The 11,518-nt window shown below is 34.5% G+C and overlaps 2 protein-coding genes across 3 annotated transcripts; both read left to right on the top strand.

Annotated features, from left to right (window-relative positions):
- Nucleotides 1–3,888: 3,888 nt before the first annotated feature.
- LOC118037249 (BAG family molecular chaperone regulator 5, mitochondrial) lies at nt 3,889–4,804 on the top strand. Its single transcript, XM_035043159.2, has one exon. The coding sequence runs from the start codon at nt 4,051–4,053 to the stop codon at nt 4,684–4,686; it is 636 nt and encodes a 211-aa protein (XP_034899050.1). The 5' UTR covers nt 3,889–4,050; the 3' UTR covers nt 4,687–4,804.
- A 1,185-nt stretch (nt 4,805–5,989) lies between these two features.
- On the top strand, nt 5,990–8,180 carry LOC118037298 (mannan endo-1,4-beta-mannosidase 6). Of its 2 annotated transcripts, none has more exons than XM_035043229.2 (3): nt 5,990–6,523; nt 6,725–6,922; nt 7,298–8,180. In XM_035043229.2, the coding sequence occupies exons 1-3, from the start codon at nt 6,167–6,169 to the stop codon at nt 7,376–7,378; spliced, it is 636 nt and encodes a 211-aa protein (XP_034899120.1). In that variant the 5' UTR covers nt 5,990–6,166; the 3' UTR covers nt 7,379–8,180. The 2 variants fall into 2 exon arrangements, with proteins under 2 accessions (XP_034899120.1, XP_073261193.1); XM_073405092.1 differs by having other exon boundaries at nt 7,276–8,180.
- The last annotated feature ends 3,338 nt before the right edge of the window (nt 8,181–11,518 follow it).

Below are 11,518 nucleotides of genomic sequence, written 5' to 3'. Positions count from 1 at the left end.
GAAGGTTTATTTATAGAGAGAGGAGTCAGAAACGGCGTCGCTTGTTTTTTATCCGCCTTACTAATTTTTACCGTGCAGCACTTTCTTAACGTAGGGCTAATTTGTTTTTTTATTCAGCTATTTTTTAAATTATTTGTTTTATGTATTTAGATTATTTTAATATTTGAATATGAAAAAAAATAAAAAATAAATTTATTTTAATTTATTTTTAAATAGATAGTACTGTGAAAAGCAAAATTTATATCATCACTTTCATATTTTAGAACTGTATTTTTAAAAATATATTCAGTTTAAAATGGTAAAGAATTGTTATTTTTTAATGTTTCTATATGATTTTATTATGTAAGTATTAAAAATAAAATATATATATTTTAATATATTTTAAAACAAAAAATATTTTTAAAAAGTACCATGTAACTCAATATTAAACATTTGAAAATTTGACTCCTATATCTTAATAGAATAGATAAAGATAATTGAAAAAATAAAACATAATTTTTTTTTTTTTAAAAAAAAAATTTATTTCAAAATTGTTATATATATTTTCTCTCTATCCCCCTCCATTTGAGTTTAGATTATTTTTTTTTTCATTGTAAGACAAATATCTTTCTCATTAATTAATAAACTAGTTGAAATAAAAAGATATATCATTATATTTTTTTATTTTGAAATAACATAAATTTAATTTAAAAATATTAAAATTCTATATATATTAATGTTTTTTCTTTGTTTTTTTTTTTTTTAATCTCTATCCCATCTTTTATAACCAAATAATTTTCTTATGTTTTTTTATATTAATTTTTTTTTTTTATTTTAAGACATTAACCAAACCAAGGAGGCTGAGCTGTGCCCAAAGAGTTAAAGTTACGGATTATTATATAAATTTTTCCATCCACGTAAGAAATCATATTATTTAAGCAACCATATTCTCAGAATTCTTATTCCTGGAATTCCAGTTTTTCTTTCCTTCCATCATCTTCTACTGAACAACAGCTACCCCTTGTATTGTCAAGCAGGAGCTAGCCAGAATCTTCTGGATGCTTGTTAGAGCTAACATGGAATGGGCAAAAGCCACTCTCACTAAATGGGGATGATCCAAGGTTCTTCCTCTATTCCTTCCTCTGTATCGCGTGAAATGCAAAACACTTCTTGAAATTTAATCCATTGCTGGGAGATATATGGTTACAGTGTTGGGTTTGGCACTTGCTCTGGCCGGCCGGAGAATCCTCCCGTCACCTTGATGTTGGATTGCGCTCTGAGCCTACATCAGCCGATGTCCGGCTGTGCGATAATCCAATAAATCCCTTACTCGAGTAGAGCTGTTGATTGTTGAAGAAGCATATTTCCTCGGGGTGGCAGGTAATTTGTTGTTCGTTGTGTATACGTTGAATGCAGCAAAATCGATGTCGAGATACGTTTTAAGTTTTTTGTTGATGTACGAACAGATCCAAAGATAACTCTTATCGTGATCTTGTGTATCCAGTAGTTGAATTCAGCGAAATCTGTAATTTATTCAACCCACAGGTGTAATAGAATCTGGATCTTGTGCCTGTTTGTTTCTGACCCTTTTCTGGTAAATCAGAGCTTGGGTTTCAATGCACTAAGAGCTGGGGTTTGATTTTGAGTTCTTTTCGCAGATTTTTACACCATTTAAGGCTGTCTTGGATTGAGCTTCGACTCCATTTCTGTCTATTTTCATGCTTCGTAGCATACCTCGATCGGCCTGAAGAACACAATGCACCATGTTGAATCTGACCAGAGATTTTTTATCCCCACATGTTTCTGAGACCTGCAGATCATCAAAATTCAACTTCCATGAATTAAAGATTTCAAAGGTAACAATATTTTGAGAACATCTTGTTATTGAACTCATTCTTCAAAGAATCTCTCATGTATTAAATTTGAAGCTTATATAATGAATAAACAAATCTTACTACTACGTTTTCTTACAAATACAATTATTACTATTTTTCAATAACATTAACATGTGACGGCGTTTTCATATATATATATATATATATATATATATATGTATGAAAACGCCGTCACATGTTAATGTTATTGAAAAATAGTAATAATTTTGTGTGTGTGTGTGTATATATATATATATATACACTTAAAAAGGGCCTTTTTTTTACCAAATTTTTGAAAGATTAGGCATGCCTTTTTATTTTAGCCCCGTGATGAGTCACCCTTGTTTTTTCTTTCTTTTCTTTTTTGATTCTTTTTGTTGTTTTGTATGGAGAAAAAAAAAAAAAACAATGCGCCTGCTGGGGTATCATTGGAAAAATAGGAGGATGAAAGTGATTTTTTATGCGCAAACTTTGAAATTTCCACCACTTTATCCACCTTTTTCACCCTAGTTCTTTGTCTTTCAATTTTGTTTTTCCTTAACAGTATAACTTCAATGAGCCTTAAATTTTACGATAAAAGGATTAAATAAAATAAAAAATGATGAAAAAAAAACTCATTGCATAATGAGTCCACAATACTCTAATTGTGTGTCCACAATGCAGCTGTTGTAAGGAAAACACTACATATTTTAGTGTTTTCTATAATAATATACAAAATAATTAGAGTGATCATGATAATGCTAGTATTTGTTTGGGTCATACTCCAAATGAGAGTGGTGGTTGTCCTTTTATGACATCCTATTTGTTTTGTTAAGGTTAAATGAAAATTTTTGTAGCTTAAACCCTCATTAACATATTGTATTTGGACTTCAATCTAACTACTAGGATTGAATCTTGATCTGTGCAAATCCATCCCAGGATGTTTAATATTGACACACATCACAATGCATTATTAAGACATCCTGAAGGTCAGGGGTGACATTTAGTTTTCTCTCCAATAACTATCACCAATAGCAAGTATGGAACACACCTTGTTCCATATGATACTAACCTTTCTCGTTAAATACTTGTGAGTGCCAATATTTTTCACCAATGGGACAATGAAGTATAACAATCAACAAATTCATTTTATAAATTGACTATCAAAGAATTATTTCAACTTAAAAACTTAAGTTGTTAGGTGAGATCTCAAAATATGATTTATATTGTTATCTAACACATCCCGTCAAGTGAAAAGCTTTTATAAGCTTGAAATTTGCACAGATTCACATTACATTGTGATTAATTTTTATTAATTAGAAATAAAAATGATAAAATTTAAACTCATGATTATTTGATCATCAAAACTCTAATATCATGTTAAAGAACCATCTCAACTTAAAAATTTAAACTGTTATGTGAGGTTCCAATATATGATTTATATTATTTTCTAACATGTTAAATAATCAATTCAACACAATAGTTTAAACTGTTAGATGAGACTTTAAGATATAATTTATATTATTATTTAGCATATTCTCTCGAGTGAAAACTATTTAAGCTTGAAACTTGCATGAATTTACATTATTTTATGTTAAAATTTATTAATTAGAATAAAGGTAATGATATTCAAGTTTGTGACCATTTTGATAATCAAGATTTCAATGTCATGTTAAAGGAACATTTTTTTTTTTATCTTGTTAGAAAATGTAATTATTCTCCATAATTACTCTACATTATATAAAAAAAATTTCATGCAATTAAGATGTATAAATATATTAGATTACCCGGTAAACACACAAAACAAAATTCCATATAAAAACACATAATCTTCATCAGTCTTCTTATATAAAGGCCTTATTTTTGCGAGGGTGCGTGTGATGCCCAAACACTTCAGTCGTGTACATCTCAAATTCAATATAAAGTTTTTACTATTTCATCACAAACGTTACAGAAATCAACCACAGAATCAAAAGCACTTGCATTTGGCCAAAAAGCATGTCCGTTTGTAAAAAGCAAATCATGGGTCCCCTGCTAAACGGCAAGATCATTCAAGAAAAAGAATCAAAACGTTAGCCCACAAACAATCCTTGGCATTATCGCAAAATTTTCCAAAACCTTCTGTATAAAATCTCACTCTCATCTCACACTCCCTGACCGTCTTGTCTTCCTTCCTTCCTTCCTTCTTTCCTTCTTTCCTTCTTTCAAGGCTGAGGAAATGAACCCATCCAGCAATTTCAGCTACTTCTCTTCCTCCACCACAACAGTCACTTACTCTTTCCATAATGACCATACTACCCCTACACAAACCATTGAAATCCCCATCAAGCCCCCCTCCCCCAAATCCACCACCCAATCAAGCACTGCCACTTCTGCTGCCACCAAGATCCAATCTTGCTACAGGACACATATGATCCGAACCCTTTACAAGAAAATCTCAGCTGTTAGTTCTGAAGCTGATCAGTTACAAAACCAAATCCAACGGCAGGAAACAGTGGATGCAATAAGAAGTAGTGAGAAAGAAAAGCTGGGGATGAATGAGGCCTTGATGGGCTTGCTTCTAAGGCTCGATTCAGTACCTGGGGTTGATCCAACGGTGAGAGAAGCAAGAAGGAAAGTCAGCCGTAGGATTGTGGGGTTGCAGGAAATACTGGACTCAATATGTGAAGCAAAAGTTGGTGCTGATGGTGGTGACTATTGTGGGTGGCAGTGGGACCCCTATGGTGGATGGGATATGGTGCTGGAGGAGATGGAGGAGGAGATTTGTATGGAGAGAGGTGGTGAAGAAATGGAGAAGTTTTGTGCTCAATATCTTGGGTTTAGATGCTTGCAGAGGTTTTTGAAAGAACCATGAAAGAAAGATTGGAACTTTTGATCTTTTTGTGCCTAAAGATCAAAACTTTTAGTTGTACAAGTGAGTGATGATCATAAATTATTTTGTTTCTTTGTTGATTGAAACTTTTTGAATTTTATTTTGCTATCTCTATGTATAGAAACAAAAGTTAATTACTGAACCTGTATCATATACAAAAGTTTGCTTTGTTAATTATCAGAAACTTGTATTCCTCCTCCTCACAAAAACAACGAATGATTCCACTAGAAAGATAATTTTTTTATCCTAATTTTATGAAAATATGACTCAAAACATGTTGAACAATCACTCAAAATTTTGTAATTAGCTATTGAGATAACAATATCGACTGCTTAAAACACTCTTTGTTTTTCTCAAAATGAAAAACTTGTATGAAAACGTTCAGTGTATTTTGATATTTCCCTGTGAAAACTAATTATTTCTTTGAATTTTAAATAGTTTATTTACGTCCGAACAATTGAATTCATAAAAGATCTCTACCCGCTTTTTATTTGATTTGAACTTGAAATAATATATGGTTAATAAATAAAATTAACATATAATTTTTTTTTTAATTTGAGTGGATGAATGGATTTATCTATAATCAATAAAATATTATTCAAATTTGAGACTAAATTTCTTAAAAAATAATTTTTTTTGAATCTTAAATACAAAATGAATAATACATTTGTAACAAGTATAATCAATTTTTAGAACCGGAGATGCAAGAAAGCTGACCGGAGAATAGCTCTGCTTCCGCCGGAGAAATATCAACATTCAACACAAATTGTCATGGCAGCAAGAATAAAGCCTGTTGTAATTTCCCGGTTCCTCATATTTACAGCAACAAAGTGACTCCGTTGCCAAAAGCTTAATAGAGCCACCGACGAAAACATGTAATTTTTTTGGTTGGTTTTGTTTTCTATATTTATTTTATTTAGAAATATATTAAAATAAAATTATTTTTATTTTTTATAATTATTTTTAATATTAATATATTAAAATAATTTAAAAATATCAAAAAAATAATAACTTAAAATATTTTTTAAATTCTTTTAAAAATATTTTTAATTACTTCAAAAGCTAACATGACAGGCTGCTGCATTCAATCATATTTATTTTTTAAAAAAATTTAAAAATTTTAATTTTTTTTCTTTAAATTAATATTTTTTATTTTAAAATTATTTTAATATACTAATATTAAAAATAATTTTAAAATATAAAAAAATATTAATTTAATATATTTTCAAAAACTAATTTTAAAAGTATGAGTACAGTGACCAGACTCCCCAAACCCAGTCACCGCCTAAATTACGACCGCAAAAGATTTCACATTTTTAGCGACGCAATCTCGGTGGCTTTTGTTTGTATCCTTAATTACCGTGAACACAGAATAAAAAACATATTTCAGTGTCTGCTCAGAAAACAGGAAACGGACTCCCAATGGATAGACAAAAGACTGTATCCATTCCTAGGAATACTCATGCTACTTTCTCTTCTTTACCTTAACTTCAACAACAGTAACGGCAGCCTCAGTTTTCCCGTCTTTTTATGGCAACCCAGGATGGGATTTGTCTCAACCGACTCCACTCAATTCATCATCATCAATGATGGTGATGGTTATGGTTATGGGGAATCAGCATTTTATGTTAATGGTTGGAATTCATATTGGTTAATGATGGAGAGTGTGTGGAGTTCATCAAGATCGAAGGTTTCTGAGATGCTTAAGAGAGGATCTCAAATGGGGTTGACTGTTTGCAGGACTTGGGCTTTCAGTGATGGTCATGGGCCTGATGCTTTGCAGGTCTCTCCTGGTGTCTTCAACGAAAGGGTCTTCAAAGTAAGTTATAAACTTCTCAAGGTTGTAAAAATTAAGATTTTTGCTTTCAATTGGCTGTCAGATCTTGGAGGGGAGGTTAAGTTTAATGAAAGGCCTCAATTGTGTGGTAAAAGGCTTATGGGCTTTTCAATGACATATAAAGGAACAATCTTGAAGCAGTTTTGGGAACTATTTGTGTTTAATGAAGGTATTTGTCTGCAGGGATTGGACTATATGATAGTTGAAGCAAGAAGGAATCGTATAAGGTTAATTCTCAGTCTGGTGAATAACCTGGTTGCATTTGGTGGAAAAACTCAGTATGTGAAGTGGGCAAAGGAAGCTGGAGTTAATGTCTCTTCATCAGATGACTCATTCTTTTCGAACCCAGTTATTAAAGATTACTTCAAGGCTTATATTAAGGTGAGATGCTATGTTTCACACCTCCAAGGCTAAGTCATTGGATTTTAATCAATTGCATGGAATTTGTTTTTGACTTAACAGGCATTATTTGATTGTAAAATGAATGGGAGCATTGAATATGAGTGAGTTTTGTGACAACTGTATTTGTTTAAGTTACTTAGTGAACTTATATGATATGTTATAACTTACCATCTGAAATTTGATTGTGCATCATCTGCTAGATCAATTTAAGCTAAAATTACTGCTGTATTAGTAAGTAATAGGAATGAAATTTCACAAGAGCTGACATTCAAGATCTGGGACTTGGCAATCTATGCTTCTCTTTCTGCATTATGATAATCTCTTGGCTGCAGATTTCTGTTATGCATTTTCCAGGCAGTTGTGAAGAGAAAGAATTCATTAAGTGGAGTTAGGTACTCTGAAGAACCGGCAATTTTCGCTTGGGAGCTCATGTAAGTGATGGAGACATGGCGCTGAGGAAACCAGTTCTTTTCACAGTAGTCGGCTCAAGTCGGCAGGTGGATGAGAAGGGAGTGTTTGACAGAGATGTTTTGTCGAAAACAGTGTATGATAAAATTTATGAATCCAAAAAGAAGAGGCGGGCTGGTGCTGGTGCCTTCATCTGGCAGTCATTAACTGAAGATGTGGATGGATACAGTGACAATTTTTCTTTCGTGCCCCTAGATTATCCTTCCACCTATAAACAGATAAAAGAATAATCATGTAGGCCGCAAAGTATTTCTGCAAAAAGCAAAAGACAAAGAAAGACTCAACAGAAGGATCCTTGCTTTGATCAGTTGTAAATGAGAGGAAATGAAACACAGAAACTGTAATGTTTGAGGCGGGAAGAAGTTTTTGGAGTTGAATACGAGGTTTTATACTGTTCTTGGTATGTGAGGCTCACAAGATATATGCTTGAAATGAAAGATCAAAAAGAAGAAACTGTGAGGGCGATTCAGGTTCTATCAATTCTATCCAGATTCAAGAGGAGGAAATGGCCTTATTTCTGTATTCGAACAGAGTGAATATTGATCTATGCGGGCACATGTGCGACTCTTGAGAAGGGCTCCTTCGTCCTTGCAGTGTATATTTACTTGAAATAGAAAGAACAGAAGAAGAAGAAGAAGAAAGTGTGACAGTGATCAAGATTTTGAGCACTTATATTCAGATTCTAACTATGAGTCGATCTTTTAGTGTTCAAAACTTTGTGTATTGAGTTGACTGGGGTGCAGTATAATTTGCGCAGTTTATAGCGATATTTGTAATCAATTGTATACCAACATCAAGTGTTTGATAATTTGATTTACTATTGATTTGCCTTTTTTTTCTTTTAAAATTTGCATTGCTATTTTTTATTTTGAGGTTAATGGCTTAATATATATATATATATATATATAATGAAGTAATTAATGGATATATTTAGCCATTAAGCCTTTATTTTGTAATTAATGGATTGAAAAATTTGAAGCATGGATACAGCAAGTGATACATATACAATGTACATGTAGAGCATGAACTTTCCTAATTTATGCTTGATAGATACAACATGCCTAATGATAACAATATGTGTTTCTCATGATGAGCTTGATCGAAGAACACATCTGCAACTCCCTCTATGGCAAGTGAAAATGGCTTTGAGCTTTCGAGAGTGCATTGGTAACATCATGCATGGTTGGCCGAAAGTTAGGATTGACCTTGAGGCATGAAAATGCTTGCATCACTACAGACACCACTTCCTTTTCAATCCGTTGAGCTGCTGGAGGGGGCAGACGTGGATCTAACACATTCTTTAGCTCTATCTCTTGTTGATCAGTGGATGATTGCAGAGTGGAAATAAGCTCATCTGGATGCTTTCCCATTACTATTTCGAGAGCTAGAACACCAAAGCTAAAGACATCACATTTTTCAGTCATCCTCGTTGTATAAGCTAGCTCTGCAGCCCACAAGATAAGAAAATCTGTAATCTTAATTGCTGAATCATGAATTTCTTCCAAATGAAACAGGAAAGGAATAAACGAGGACTATGGTGCGCGAAAATCTTACCTGGAGCAATGTATCCGCATGTGCCGGCAACTGCTGTCCAATTTGAGGAATTAGGCTTCAGAAACCTGGCAGTGCCGAAATCGGAGAGGTAGGCTTTGAATTCATTGTCCAATAGAACATTTTTGCTTGATATATCTCGATGACTGATTGGAGGTCTGCAGTCATGATGCAAGTAGGATAAAGCATTTGCTATGCTTCTCACAATTTCCACCCGCTTGCTCCAGTCTAACTCCTCAGCTCGTATGTCATTGCTTAGGGCATCCCTTAAGTCCCCCCTGTCAATGTAGTCGTAAACAAGGAATTTGTTTGTTCCATGAGAACAAAATCCATAAAATTTCACTATGTCCCTGTGCCTGATTTCTGCCAACACTTGAATCTCATTCCTAAAACTTTCCTCTTTGGCCTCCTCATCATCCAGGGACCAAATTTTCTTTACAGCAAGTGCTTGTCCTGATGGCAATTCTGCTTTGTAAACTCTTCCAGTTCCACCCATCCCTACACAATACTCATCATCAAAATCATTGGTTGCTCCAATGATGTCTTCGTATGCAATCTTCCCATCATAATTCAATAATGAAAATACATTCCTGCTGTTCGAGACTGTTGCATCCTTCCCTTTCTTTCTCGCTCTCGATCTTCGTGTGAAAATGAAAGAGACAGCCACCAAAGATATAAAAGATAGTACTCCAAACAAAGAAGTGCTGAAAATGATCAATACCTTGTGGTCTTTGCTTGGATTACTATTTTTCAGTGATGTGATGTTGCAACGCGGCAAATCTTTTGCATCGCCGCATAAATGTTTGTTGTAGCTAAATGTCTCTGGTGGAGCAAGGCGAAAAAAACTCACCATCAGGAACCGGACCTTCCAAGTTATTGTGTGAAAAATCAATGGAAGTTAAGGCAGTCATCTTGCTGAATGAAGGAGGAATGGAACCAGAGAACATGTTGCGTGAAAGGTTCAAATTTTCCAACATGGTCAATTTTCCAAGCTCTGGAGGTATCTTGCCTGAAAGTAAATTTTGACTAAGATCAAGAGAACCATGCAAGGCAAGATCGCCAATCTGAAATGGGATAGAACCATTGAAGTGATTTGAAGATAACAGCAGGCTATTCAATTTCAGGCATTTAATGAGTTGTGGTGGGATAGGCCCCATCAGTTTGTTGGCTGAAAGGTCAAGTTTGTCAAGACTGGAAAGTCCTCCAATCTCACGGGGAACCTGACCGGAAAGTTGATTGTTGCTCAAGTCAAGGTAATTCAGAGTGGATAATCTCCCCAAATCTTTTGGTATCTCTCCAACTAGCTGGTTTGAAGATAGGTCAAGCACACCTAGTTGTTTCAAATTGCCAAGTTCACCAGGAATGTTACCGGTGATTGCATTCCCAGAGATCTTTAGCTGAGTGAGATTTTTGCAGACACCCCAGTTAGGGGAAAGCACCCCCTTCAATCTGTTGTAGCTCAATTCAATGTACTTGAGATTCGGATACACCCCAAAGTCTTGGTCTAAATTTCCTGTGAGTTGGTTATTTTCGAGTCGAACTCTAACAAGGCTTGTGCAGTTTCTCAAGCTTTTCGGCACTGGACCTCTAAAGTTGTTAAGAGCTGCAGTGAAATATTGAAGTGGAGCTTTTTTGACAGAATTCTGGCAAGGGGCCAGAGAAGTTGTTTATACTAAGATGAACTTCATGTAGAGAGAGATTTGCTAACCCTTTAGGCACTGTACCTGAGAGTTGATTGTCAAATAACCGCAAATCGCCTAGCTTCTCGCAACTAAGCAAACAACGAGGAAAGGGTCCTGAAAGCTTATTCTGGTGTAAAAACAAAGTGGTTAACTCACTCAGGTTACCAAAAGATGGAGGGACAGGACCACTAAGATGGTTGACATGTAAGGCCAAAGCTTTTTAAACTTTTGAGATTTCCTATTTCAGAAGGAATCACACCATGAAATCGATTATTTGACAAAGCTAGCTCTTTGAGATTTGTAAGATGCCCTATTTCTGGTGGAATCATTCCTGTGAAATTGTTGTTCTGGAACTCTAGATATTGAAGCTTAGTCCAGTTGGAGAATAAACGTTGGTCTAGCTCACCACTGATCAAGTTATTTCCCATGTAGAGTAATGAAATTTGTGTGAGGTTAGCAAGGGAAACAGGAAGAAAACCGGATAGATAATTCATTGAGAGATTAAGGTAGGCTAGTTTTGAGAGCATACCAAGCTGTGGTGGAATGTGCTCTGTAAGATTGTTGTTACTAAGATTGAGTGAAACAAGGCTAGGAAATGAGGAGAAATCTAAGTTACTGAGATTACCTCCAAAGAGTGCACCTTGTAGGTTTATTGATGTAATGCTGCCATCTTTGTTGCAAGAAATTCCAAACCACTTGCAGTGGCTATGGCTATGGCTGGTCAAGTTCCCATTGTTCGGCTCCAGGGTCCAGGACCGGAGAAAGGATTGATTGAGGGTTTCTTTCCATCTCAGAAGAGCCATAGCTTCTGCATCTGGCTTTGCTTGAACAAATGACATTAGACACCAAAAACTGAGCAGTTCAAGCAGTGACA

The sequence above is a fragment of the Populus alba genome, chromosome 16, assembly GCF_005239225.2.
Source record: "Populus alba chromosome 16, ASM523922v2, whole genome shotgun sequence".
Taxonomy (NCBI): domain Eukaryota; kingdom Viridiplantae; phylum Streptophyta; class Magnoliopsida; order Malpighiales; family Salicaceae; genus Populus; species Populus alba.
Note: the sequence above shows the minus strand (reverse complement) of the source record. Positions and strands in the feature narration are given on the sequence as shown.

Coding starts and splice junctions, on each gene's coding strand:
- LOC118037249 (XM_035043159.2), top strand. CDS start 4,051: ATGAACCCATCCAGCAATTTCAGCTACTTCTCTTCCTCCACCACAACA.
- LOC118037298 (XM_035043229.2), top strand. CDS start 6,167: ATGCTACTTTCTCTTCTTTACCTTAACTTCAACAACAGTAACGGCAGC. Junction 6,524..6,724: donor TCAACGAAAGGGTCTTCAAA/GTAAGTTATAAA, acceptor ATTTGTCTGCAG/GGATTGGACTATATGATAGT. Junction 6,923..7,297: donor ACTTCAAGGCTTATATTAAG/GTGAGATGCTAT, acceptor TGCATTTTCCAG/GCAGTTGTGAAGAGAAAGAA.